This window comes from Hemicordylus capensis, chromosome 10, assembly GCF_027244095.1.
Source record: "Hemicordylus capensis ecotype Gifberg chromosome 10, rHemCap1.1.pri, whole genome shotgun sequence".
Classification (NCBI taxonomy): domain Eukaryota; kingdom Metazoa; phylum Chordata; class Lepidosauria; order Squamata; family Cordylidae; genus Hemicordylus; species Hemicordylus capensis.
This window is the reverse complement of record NC_069666.1, coordinates 23499036-23512456: the sequence shown is the minus strand read 5'-3', so window position 1 is coordinate 23512456 and position 13421 is coordinate 23499036. Positions and strand designations below refer to the sequence as shown.

At 43.8% G+C, this 13421-nt stretch overlaps 1 protein-coding gene across 5 annotated transcripts in view; it reads right to left on the bottom strand.

The window, feature by feature from the left end:
* SIN3A (SIN3 transcription regulator family member A) overlaps positions 1-13421 on the bottom strand; it is a 43655-nt gene that overhangs the window by 29659 nt on the left and 575 nt on the right. For 2 of the 5 annotated variants that reach the window (XM_053272665.1, XM_053272670.1), the window contains exon 2: positions 757-981. In XM_053272665.1, the coding sequence (XP_053128640.1) occupies positions 757-945 (189 nt within the window). In that variant the 5' untranslated portion in view covers positions 946-981. Of the gene's footprint in view, positions 1-756; positions 982-12991; positions 13012-13421 lie in introns of those variants that run through there. The other 3 variants (XM_053272669.1, XM_053272668.1, XM_053272666.1) reach the window with 3 other exon arrangements.

Sequence of the window (13421 nt, the reverse complement as noted above, 5' to 3'; positions counted from 1 at the left end):
GCAGAGGTGGGTGGGTGAGAGAGGATTTCAGTGACTTCTTCTTCCCCTAGAAGTGCTCTGTGCCATCTGAAAATGTGACTCTGAAAGTGGCGCAACTTAAGGGGCATAGTTTCAAGTGACACAGAGTGCTTCAGGGGGAAAGGGAGGTTACTGAAATGCTCCCTCCACATAAGCATTCATGCAGTTACTCTGGGATTTAGCAACCATACCAACACTTCTAATGTAAGATACGTGTTTTGTCAGGATGTTAGCCAGTGTGCCTAAAAAGGATATCTACTTCCAAGTGAAAGTTTATTTTCACACACAGAAAAATAAAGCATACCTTGTATGGTTATGCTTTTGTACATAGAGAAAGCCAGGAAATTTAGAACTGACAAAAGCAAGTTGTTGTTTTTTACACTGCACACAATTGATTTATGGAATTCTCTGCCATGGGATGTGGTGATGGCCACCACCGTGGACAGTCTGGGCTCAGACAATTTCATAGAGGACAGGTCTATCAGTGGCTACTAGTCTTGAAGGTTATAGGCTCCCTCCAGGCTCAGAGGCAGGACGCCTCCGAATACCAGCTGCAGGGGAGCAACAGCAGGGGAGCAGGCATGCCTTCATCTCTGGGCCTGTGGGCGTCCCAGAGGCGTCTAGTGGGCCATTGTGGGAAATGGGATGCTTGACTAGATGAGCCTTGGACCTGATTCAGCAGGGCTGTTCTTCTATGCTAAAGGGGCAAGCACCATTTTAAAAATAAGGCAGTTGTACCTGGTAGTTGGGCGTTACAGAATACTGGATTCCAGCAGCAGATTGCATGGTCTCTGGTACAGACTCATATACAGGAGGTGCTGGAGCAAGCATGCGATGCTGGTGTTGAAAAGGTTCTGTGTTGCTGGCGATACGTCTCTGCTGTGACGCATACACAGGTGACTCCTGGTCTTCCAATCGTCGCTTCATTCTGAATTCATGCTTGGGAGAGCACTACAAAACCTGCTGGAAAGAATAACAGACAAAACAGGGGCCATTAATTATTACCATCTTATATTAAAGGTCAGAGAGGTATCACAACATCAAGGAGGCAAGGCAACAGATAAAGATTCTGGTTATCCATTTGAAAGAATATAAGACTGCTCCCTGAAGAAACCACTGGAGCAGGGATAGGCAACCTTGGCTCTCCAGCTGTTGTTGAACTACAACTCCCATCATCCCCAGCCACAAGTTCTCATAACTGGGGATGCTGGGAGTTGTAGTTCAACAACAGCTGGAGAGTCAGTGTTGAGTATCCTTGCTTTAGAGGATAAAAGTTAGTCTAGAATATTTACAGTTACATAAACGCTTTGGGGGGGGGGCTGTTTATTGCATTTTTTTCTTCCATTGAACTCAAGGAGGTTTACTATGGTTCCCAGCTGGGGTCTGCCATGCAGATGCTGATCAGATCCAAATTGCTTAGCTTAAAGCAAGGTGGTTCTATCATATGCCTTCAAGTCCACACTCTTAACAGCATCACAATCAGCTTGGTAATTTTCAAATTATATCATAACAAGGCAACAGCAACTATTTCTGCATGAGCAGACCCTTAAGACCCTGTGGTGAAATGCCAAGTTTCAAGTCTCCGCTGCTTGGTCAACCTTATAAAGTTGGTGTGCAAAAAAAGCAAACACGGCAAAGATGTCCACAAAAATTAGTAGCCCACAGAATTGTATTAGCTAGTTACTTGGAGCTAAAAGAAAGAGCACCGACTTTTGGAAAGTGTTTCTGCCTGGTTGCCTGGAGGAGATGCTCACTCAAGTACGACCAGGTGAGTGCCTATTTACAAGCCAGAGGTAAAAGGATGTACTGCAATCTAACAAGAAATAATAAAGAACCAGATGAACAGCAGAGCTTACAACAAAATGGAGGAAGAGCGCTCCAACTGGACTATGACAGTGGATGATGAAATATTTCACATCTCTTCTGAATGTGAGGCCTGAGAATTCATGATAACATACCTCCCTCCCCACCCCCAATATTAGCAACCAGGGTTCTACATTTAGGAACATAGGAAGCTGCCTATGTTCATTGGTCCAGCTAGCTCAGTATTGTCTACACACAGTCCGGCAGTGGCTTCACCAAGGTTGCAGGCAGGAGTCTCCCTCAGCCCTATGCTGAGCGAGATGCTTCCAGGGACTGAACTTGGAACCTTCTGCATGCAAGCATGAAGATGCTCTTCCCAGAGAGGCCCCATCCCCCAAGGGGAATTCCTTATGGGGCTCACATACAGTCTCCCATTCAAATTCAAACCAGGACACTGCTTAGCAAAATGGACAACTCATGCTTGCCACCACAAGACCAAGTCTCCTCCCTCAGACCAGCTCTCATTTCTGCTGACCAAGCTCAACATCCAGCTGAATAGGTATGAATGCTTTATAATTGTCGAGTTTGGGGTGTGCATGGGGGGGTGGGGGTAATCTTTCGAGCCACATATCATTAACATCTGTGTGTGCAGGCAAGCAAGCAAGAAATTGTGGGTTGTGGCTTTCATCATCGTATTTGCAAGGCTGGTTTAAGGTTGCCTAATGCCATCACCCCATTTTAGAAAGGTAGTAAAGGCTCATTTATTTCCCTGAGCTCCTCACAACACAGTCCCCTGACAAGGTAGAATAATGTTATCACAGCCCATCTCTAAATATTCGTCTTTCTACAATAAAGTGTGACCACAACTACAGGTGTATACACTGTATTTAACCATACACTTAAATTAATGTGAACCGTTAATATGAACCAGATAAGAAGCCACAGAAGTCTTCAGCTCCTTTCCCAATGTAGTGACAGAGATTAATAATTTGCCAGAAATATATAAACTTGTTTTTAAAATGCTTTACATAATGGAAATTCCACCATTTTCTTCAGGACTTTTATTTCCAGTCATAATGCTGAACTGAAAAAGCAAGGGAAAGTGTGGGTGCATGGAACCTCATTTTTACAGCCAATATAAAAGATAAAAGACTACAAAGTCTTTACGGCTAATATGGCTCAGAAGATAAGATGGGCACTTCAACTTGCAATTTCCATGCTTTTTAGAGCACAAACAAAATTTAAAGCTCTCAGTGTTTTTGGATTACTGAATGTGTGCTTATGTATATTACACATTTATACACACACACTCCTTCCACATGCATTAGGACACATGCTCCTGAGCTGCCCAAAGGTCAGACAGCTGCTGCAAGTGACACCATTCAGGAGTCATTTTCTTCTTCAATGAGGGCAATACTTTTTAAAAGAGCATTTTACATTGTGTTGTTACAGCCAACTCATCAGGCTTCCACAAAACAGGAGGAAGTACCCCTGACCAGGGATTCCCAGATGTTGCTGACTACAACTCCCATCATCCCCAGCCAAAGGCCACTGTAGCTAGAAATGATGGCAGCGGTAGTCAGCAACATCTGGGAATCTCTGTCACATACTTTTTGACAGAACAGAATGCCAAACTCCACACAGATCCCCACACTGGAGGACTTTGGGGCTGGGGTGGGAGCTCCTCTTACTTTGGGCTCATCTTAGAACGTGGGACGTTTCTGATAATCTGAAGTTTAGCAAGATATGGAGCCCCCCCTTGCCCTCTTTCGCACAGAGAATTGGCAGCAGATTCCCCCAGTCATGCTGACTGTTAGAGCAGATAAAAGCTGTGGAAGAGATCTGCATTGCTTCTGTCTGCTCCAAAGCCCAGTACACAACAAAAACCCCTACTCTTCCCCGCCCCACAACCTTTGGCATTTACAGAACTGGGCAAGGGGAAGGAGCAGTGGCAAGCCCAAAAAGCAGATGGCTACCGAGCCAGCAGCGAGGACAAAATTTGTGGATGGCTGCAATTCCTACTACTATAAGTCTCTTTGACCCAATATTCAAAGATAGCAATGTTCACAATGAACCATTTCAAACACCATTAGAGGAAATCTTATTTCAAGGATCTCTTACCTACTGAGACTGAGCAGACATAAATCAAATAAATAAATGCTGGTTCAGATCACCAATTTTGTCTACAACTATGACGTATTTTTAAATCTGATTGACTGTTAGCTGCCTTGTCCCGGTTTGTGATCCTGAAAACTGGAGTTAACAAACAAACAAAAATTGCTCCTCATCATGTTTCTTCAGACGCAAGTCCCACTGAGGTCAATGGGGCTTACTCCCAGGTAAGCATGGAAAAGATTACAGCCTGTGTATGATGGCCATATATTACTAAAACGTCCATGGTGTCAATGAACATCCAGATGTATTGCTAACCATTAATTATATTACAAGGATGTTTTCTGAGCCACAGGTTGCAAGCATCCCTGAAGTTAGGGCCACTGCATTTCCAAGGAAACGTGAGACAAATCACAGGAACATAAATGGAGGAACAGTGTGTGGCTATCCTGGCCATAATATGATTAGTAAATAAACAGACCCCTATCAATATTCAGGATGAGGGACCCCATAGGATAGCCACTATTCCTCCATTTATGTTCCTGTGGCAATAACGGCACCATCAGTCAGCCATCGACAAAAGCTTGAGAGCCGATTTTCAAGAATGCCAAGGAGAAAGATGTTGTCATATCATATCAGCAATCTGGTATGGTTTTCATTTTCCAAATGCCAGCCTACATTCCCAACAATCAATGTTAACACAATCTGTATCCTTGAAAATGATCCTTAAAAGCAAAATACGTAGTTGCCTGACAGCCTTAATCTCTAACTTTAACAAAAAACAAATATTTCCGCTTGGAATTCTATTCCCTAGGTGGAACTGAGCAGCACCATTCAAATGAGATCCATCAGCCAGAGAGGTTATAAAGTGGCCCTCAGTATGGGGGGGTTGGGGTGGCGGTCCGTTCCCGCCAATTTCTGCAGATAAAGAAACCTTAACCCTATGGGGATTGGGGGGTTAGGTTTCTAAGCAGAATGAAGTGAAAATCTCAACTAGACTGAAAATCACAAGAAAAAGCAGCAGGGAGCAGTACTTTGCTCTCCAGCAATGCCCCCAAAACTTCCAAATCCAACGTATTTTTTGGGTGGCTTTTTTCTTTTCTTTTTTGCTTTGCTTTGATGTCAGAAGTAATTTCCATCCATTCCAAGCAAAAAACCCTGTGTTTTCGCCCCATGAATAAAGAAACTGGGTCCCTATGACCCAACTGTGGATATGCGAAACCAAAGGGGCCATGACCGTGGGTATCGAAGGCCACCTGTATAGGCTAGCTCCACACATATTGCCAGAAACCCCACCATCCAGTTCCCCACAGACACCTGAGCCTCACATACAGGTCCCTATCCTATGGGAATGCCAATAATGCACCGACGTACTTCTCGACATCTTTGATAAGACAGTATGGCAAGGGAGATAACTACAATGCCACTCAGGCCATTCAGATTTGCTCTGCTTATTGCCTTGTTCCCTTTGCAAGGAGCACTGTTCAAGCATTTATGTATTTACTATAAATATTTATATCCCACCTTTCATTTCACATTAAACTGTGTATTACAAGGCAGAATGCAACAAAGATTGTTTCTTGATTTCATCAATTGCAAGGATGAAATCAAGCATTTCAACTTCTAGCTGACTGTATGACGGAGACATATCAAAGGAACCAAATGGTGCTATTTCCAGGATTTGGAGGGGGAGTTGCTCAGCTGAGACGTCCTCAGGATTAACAGATAGCTTGGGACATACAAACCACACATTCTCTTACAGCTCCCCTGACTTTCTTGGGCAGTGTTTGGAAGATGGACTCTTTGCCAGTCTTGAGGTTCTAGCAAAATACCCAAGATGACAACTTTCTAGAATCATTCCTGGAACCAGCTCCACTCATTCCCAGCAAACACACATTCATTGGCCACACTAGAGTATGACTCAAGTGTTCTATCTAACAGGGATGCTCAGATGTTGACTATAATTCCCAGCATCCCCAGCTGCAACAGCCTTTGCTTGAGAATTATGAGAGTTGTAGTCAACAAAATCTGGGATTCCATTAGAGGGAACACTGGTGTCACTTCTTCTTATTTCAGCCACCTTCCTCTCCTAGAAACCCTTAACAACGCAAAACTTGAGAGTATAAAACATTAAATTTTTCACCGCCCAGACACGAAAGTTTGGGGCAGTGTACAATATAAATAAACAGGAAATTTCCACACCATTCAACATGCCAACATAGCAATCCATACTATGACTCTCCTGCCTTGTAACCAAATCAACAAGCTGACATCACATAGTAATGTGGGAAAGTGCTTTCAGACTATTGGTTCATTTAGTTCCATTGTCTTTACCAGGGCTGTAGAACTTCAGCCCTATAGCTGTCCTTGGAGCACAACTCCCATCATCTCAGCCACAATGGAAGTTCTAATCCAACATCTGCAGGAGGGCTGAAGTTGTGCAACCCTGGTCTATACTGACTGGCAGCTGCTCTCCAGATATTGATTTATTCCTTTTTAAACAGAATCGCTGCTCATAAGAACTTGCCAGACAGAAACCATGTGACTAAGATAACCACTGGAGCAACTTTGTAGCTAGACTAAAAGCATTTAAGACCCATTCTTTAAAAACTGATCATTTGGAAGTCCCAGATCTTTCATAGCTTAATTCTATTGTTGTCAAAACTATTTGTCTCGTTTTTATGTATATAGGGTTTTGTTTTTTTAAAACTTTCTTAGATTTGTAGATATATGAATTGTTTGTTTAAGTATTGCAAGACTTTAGTGGTAGTCTAAACCTTGAAACTCTGATTTTTGGGAGCTGATGCATCTGGCTTCAATTCAGGAAGCCACGTGAAAGTTTGCCAAGAAGAAGAAATCTTTATAATGGTCAAACGACCAGCAAAACTAGTTTGCCAAGGTGTTTCTAGAATCAGCTCATGGGCTCTTTCAGAAAGCTAAGTTGCAAGAGATCCTGTTTTCCTTTATAATCCTTCAGAACAGTGAGTGACCCCTCTCTGTAGGTTGTACAATTCTTGGCAGGTAATTTGACAGCCATCACAGGGTAGCAGTTTCTAAATTATGCCCCTGAAAAATGATTATGCTGGAAGAAGCGGGAAGACTTAATCAAGGAGACAAAAATAAAACTCCAGCAAATCCATACTGTACAGTTTATTTGTGGAAAACCACCTTTGCCCTATGAAGGGTCCTGAGGTAAAAGCCCTGATTCAAGAATATCATAAGCTAGTGTATACATTTCAGGCTTCCTCTGAGCCATTTCATGTTTGCCATGAAGGAGTACAGAAAATAAAGCAGATGAAGCCAAGCAGGTCAACATCTAGTGGAACATGCCTCACTGTTAGTATCATACGAGTTAGACAAGGGTTATCAATAAATATTCCCAAATGTTTCAAAATGCTCTATTTTAAATATTACATACAGCAGCAATGACAAGTAAGGAGGATGTGTAAAGGGAGGACGTGTATAATTTCAAGGACCACTGGGATAGAAAAGATTTGAACCGCAGCCTGCCTTGACCATTAACTTCTATTCATACAACAGAAAAGAGATTTTAGGTTTAGTATGTGAAACACTACGTTTCCACTATGCTCACACTCACATTTAAATCTTAAGCCATAAATCTATGCTAACTGAAATGCAGCCAGTCTCAACTAGATGGCACATTCCCCGTCAGTGAAGTCTGGACTAACCAGTGCCAGTGGAGTCAGGATATTTTAACCCCTGCTAACTGGGCAAAAAGGCACCTTTGAAAGTGATGGCTCTCATAATTAGCAGGGAGAGAGAACAACTCTTCCTGTTCAGCCCCACACAGGGGCTGGTGGTGGTGTGCATTTTAGAATGTGAGCTACTTTGGGAACCATGAAGCATTCCCACATACAAAACCCATGTTGTTAAGTAAAACAAAACTTTATTGCTGAAGAGTGGTATATAAATATGTTTAAGATTTTGACATTGCCATCGTATTTGTTACAGGAACTTCCCCCCTCTAATACCTTAAAGCCAAATTCATGGAAATGCATAGCCATAACCTGCCTTTGACTGTTTATCTCTATTCATACAATAGAAAAGATATTTCAGCTTCGGCATGCTAAATGCCACATTTCTACTATGCTAACACGTTTAGATCTCAAGCTAGAAATCTATGCTAACTGCATAGATATGCAGCCAGTCTTAACTACATGACATGTTCCTGCACGTCAAGAGGTGCAGGCAAAACAAAACTGAAAGTACAAATACAGCATGAAACATCTGCCTGCCTCTGTGTAGATGGGCTGTTTACAATTATGAACAGCCCCAAAATATGACAGAGCAGATTTACCATGGAGCGTAAACAAAGAGGACCCGGACTGGACACATTCTCCCCACCTCCAAAAAAAGAAAGAAAAAAGGTCCTAATCCTGTGACACAGATATGCAGAATTATTGTAAAAGCACAACAAAAGCCAACTGAATTGTGTATTTGAAGAGTGGTTACGAAGGTCTACTGGAGAATCTGAAGAGAACATCCAGAAAGTTAAGAACTACTAGACACACAAACCTCCATCACTTGTTAAGATCTCAAGACTGATATAAGGTACAATGTTACAAAACAGAAGATAACAATAAACACTGTTTCCAACATAACTCACCTAAACTTGAGGATCAGCAGTTGGTAGCTGCAAGTGCATTCATCAATGTCACAATGTTAGATAGTAACACAAACCAAACTTTACATTAGCCAAAAGCAGATGCTGCTATTCAGCTAACCATTTGATTCACTGCAAAAAACACACAACACCCACACACATCCCACCCTTTTTCTTTAGATTTTAGACAGTGCCGAAGAACTACAGAAACTGGAAAGAACACCACACCCCAAGTCCAAAAGTAAAGGAACACATGTTCTAGAGCCATGTATTTTCTGCTCTGGCTTTCCAAATGCTGGAATAAATCAGAACAGTAATCAAGACAGAAAACCATTCATAAATCCTGGATGCCAGGCTAGTTCAAGTGCCAACTTCAACATGACAGCCTTCATTCTAAGACCTCACATCTCCCAAGGCCTATAAGGAATGATCCCTAATCATTTTTTTTAAGCAGCAGCAGCAGCAGCAGCAAAAAAAAAAAAAAAAAAAAAAAACCATTACCACAAGCCGGGGGCTGCACCACCTTGGCCCTCCTGCAGATATTGAACTACAGCTCCCATCATCTTGATCACTACTGATCACTGGGGCTGGGGATGATGGGAGCTGTAGTCCAACAACAGCTGGAGGGCCAAAGTTATGGAGTCCTGCCCCAAGCAAAGCTTAACTCCCCATTCAAACTAACCCAGGAATAATACACAAGACACCAAACATTTCTACGGATTAATCAAAGACCCTCAAGGATTCTAAAGAAATATATCCACAGCACCACTATAGTGAAGGTCAAGTCTGCTGGCAACCAGGAATTCCTTCCTGATGACTATGAGGAGAGCTGGTCTTGTGGTAGCAAGCATGACTTGTCCCCTTAGCTAAGCAGGGTCTGCCCTGGTTGCATATGAATGGGAGACTAGAAGTGTGAGCACTGTAAGATATTTCCCTCAGTGGATGGAGCCACACTGGGAAGAGCATCTAGGTTCCTTGTTCCCTCCCTGGCAGCATCTCCAAGATAGGGCTGGCAGAGAGACTCCTGCCTGCAACATTGGAGAAGCCGCTGCCAGTCTGTGAAGACAATACTGAGCTAGATGGACCTATGGTCTGACCCAGTATGGCAGCTTCCTATGTTCCTAACTACCACAAAGAGGGAGACTGCTCCTGTCTTCTGAGTGCTTCACATACTACAGAAAATGCACCTTGTGTCAGGCAGAAGAGGAAAACCAACTTTCTCTGGCACATACAGGAGAGGGTAGGCAGTCAGACTGGGAGACACTTGGACCTTGCCATTTCCCAGAGCATTCTGGGGAGGGGGAGGGCTGCTCTCACTATGTGCCAGGATTTGGGTACAATCAGAAGCCATCCCACAAAGAGGGAGAACAACCCCTCCTTCAGATCCCTAAGTATGCTATAAAGTGGGCATGCTGCTATCTGATTAAGAAGTCAATGGGCACAGGTTGGAGTCCTTCCATTTGGGAAATTCACAGAGGAGCACCAAGATGGTGAAGTGGCGGGAGTATGGTGTGGATACAGAAGAGTCAAGACAATCAGAGCTGCCACTGAAGAGAGCAGATGCATGCAGAGTGCTTCCCACTACCATACATGCAGCACAACATATCCTGCAGACTAACTTCGCCACTTTGCATGTGACCTTACTAGCCTACAGTGAGGTGAGAAGAGAGAAACACATGGTATAAGGATGTCAGGACACAAGGTAAGTTATACTATACAGGGTATACAGGTGGGAGTGGAGAAAATATTTTTACACAGGCCTGCTAGTTTTTCTTTCTTGTATCTTGTAATTCTGCCCTCAGGATAAGTTTCTCACTCAGCCATGAAGCTCCCCAAGTTGCCTTAGGCATCCTCCTTTCACACCTAGCCTACTTCACTGGGCTGCTGTCAAAGAATAAAATACCACTCTGGAGAAAGAGAACATCCATATAATTAGTAACAAATCATCATTTTTTCAGTCTCTGTGCCACCCATATAGTCCTAAATGCAGACCACTTTTTCCTTCTAACTGCAGAAGTTAGTATGCCAACTAGGGCTGCAGTGCTATGCTTGCTGACTCTGAAGTTAAGTCCCTCTGAATTATTTAGGGCCAACATTTCATGCCTTCTCCCACAAGATCCTGGCTGGCCACTCAGACTGTATTAAGGGAGAACTTGCTCCACATCCCATTGCTATCGAAAGCATAGTCAGTGAATAGGTGAGGCCGGCCTTCTTTGTCATAAATTTCCTATTTCCCTGCCTTATGAGGTAAAAATGGAATCTGAAGTTATTCTGACATTTTACTAAGTTCCTGCTGTTCCATACGGCATCCGAATTATGACTGAACTGCTTCCCTTCTTAAAATGTTGTGGTAGCGCTGCATTCTTTGTATCCTTGCTTCTTTTTTTTTTTTTACTGTTTTGATTATCTATTGTTTCAACTGAAGTGTTGTAAGCTGTCTAGACTGTTCCCTATATGTGATGGAAAACAGATATATAAATATTTTAATAAATAGTAAACTTGGCAAGACTCATTTCTGAGTGAATACGGACAGGATCGGGATGCCTGGCTCATTACTGACACTGGAGTCACTGTAATCAGCCAGGGAGGAAGTCAGACGTACACTATATTTTTCTGTGTAACAAGAAAATGTTATTTACCTCAAAATACAATTTGAGATTTTCCCCTGCCCAACAAAAGGCTGTAATCCTAAAAACACACATTAGGGAGAAAGTCCTACTGAAGTGAGTTGAGCTTACTTTTGAGTAGGCCTCCTTAAGTTTGGGCTGAATGTCTAACTGCCTCATCCTATGCAGAGTTAAATACAACTTATCCCATGAATAGTACCTAATTTTGCACAGGATAAGGCGGTAAATTTCCAGCCTAATTCTATGCATGTCTACTCAAGAAAGAGTCTAATAAGTGAGTGTTGGATTCAACCTTTCAACAGCTTTTTTTTTCAGAGTACCAAGGATGGTTAACCACTAAGTACTCTTAAGCTGTACTCTCCCAAAGCCCCAACACCACAATATGGTAGAAGCACAAAACCACTTCAGCTTTCTATACAAGCAGCATCAGATTAAAATGAAATTTTGAGAGAACCAGTGTAATCCATATCTGATCAATACTTGCATTTTGGAAGGAAGACTTGTTTAGTTTTTCACTGTCAAGAATACAAATGTTTAATTTTGATAATGTATTGAAGGATTTATTAACACATTTTGCAGTAGAAGGGAGGGCAGGGTCTGAGGTAGTTGGAAAGATGGTTAGCAAATTTCTTAGAGAAAACTAATGACATAACTTTTAGGTGCTCATCTTTCTAACTACAGAAATAATTTATTTATTTTATTCTTACATTTATATCCCACTCTTCCTCCAAGGAGCCCAGAGCGCTGTACTACATACTTGTGTTTTTCCTCACAACAACCCTGTGAAGTAGGTTAGGCTGAGAGAGAAGTGAATGGCCCAGAGTCACCCAGCAAGTCTCATGGCTGAATGGGGATTTGAACTCAGGTCTCCCTGGTCCTAGTCCAGCACTCTAACCTCTACACCACGCTAGCTCTCTTTGCATTGATTAAACTTTGCATTCCTCATATACCAAACACACAAAGGAAAATACCTGTGGGGTGCCTGCATTCCAAATTTCACACCAAACATACTACACACCAAATCACTCAGGTAAAAAGCACACATGAAGGGATTTACAAGCAAGGACAAAAAACAGAAGGCAAAGCAGTTGTTTGCAATGCAAGCAGTGATAGTGCAAGGAGTCCCTGAGGTGACAGCACCATCCTCTGGTAATCACCCAACTTCACCCTGATGATGTCCTCAGATAACCTCTTCAGGGGGCCTGTAGAGCCACTGTAGCTCCCAGCAAATTCCTGGCCAGCCTGGAGGTGGTGCCAAGGCAGCCACAACTTCCTCACACACTTCTCAGGCACGGGGAAGGGAAGAGAGGCTGTCCCAAGCCCATCTGCAGGCTGCTGAGTTTTCCACCCACCAGATGCTCAGAGCTCCACCTGTGCTCACACTGGCAATGAGAAAGGAGATGCACCCAGGCAGGCATCCTCCCTCTCGGTCACTCAAGCAAAGAAAAGGAAGAGCCACAAGCATACAAATGCTTGTGAAGAGACTAGAAGGATGAAAGCCAGAATGCAACAGGCTACAGGAAGGGGAGGAAGAAGAGAGAGAGCATTTCAAACCGAAGAGAGCAAGGTGATGGAGAAAAGCACCCACGCACGGACCTGGGGCATGGACTATATATTCTTCCCTCTGCCATAAACATTTCAGCAGTGATGCCAGACAACAGCAGCCAGATCCTACCCATCTCAAGAAGCTGCACTGAGTTCAGTAAGGTCCAGCGCCGAAGTAAGTAAGGATAAGACGGTCTGCTCCTCATGCATGCTTATTCCCCCCATAGACTGAACGAACACCACTGCATTTTGTAAGGCTTACTTCCGAGGGCTTGCAAGTTCCTCGCTAATAGCCAGCTAGCTAATGGTGCCCCGCTAAAGCGGTTTCCTTCTGGGTAAACAATCTGCACAGGATCGGGCTACCGACGAAGCGTGTGGGAGATTGCAGCTCCGGAGGCTGCAGGCTGCTGCCAGCCTCATCCTGGGAGAAGGAGAAGCCTGGAGGAAAGCAGAGCGAGGGAGATCGGAGGACCCCGCCGGCCACGGGCCCCCCGCCCCCGGGAGGAGCCGCATCCTCCAGCAGGAACCAGCGAAACAGGGCGGAGGAGGCGGAGCTAACGGCGGGAGCAGCATGACGAAGATGGGGGCGGAGCCACGCATCGGGCCGAGGCCACGCCCACCGAGCGCTCCTCGGCCCCTCCTCCTCCGCCCGCCAGGAAAAGGGGGCGGAGCCAGACGGCACCGTGAGGAGG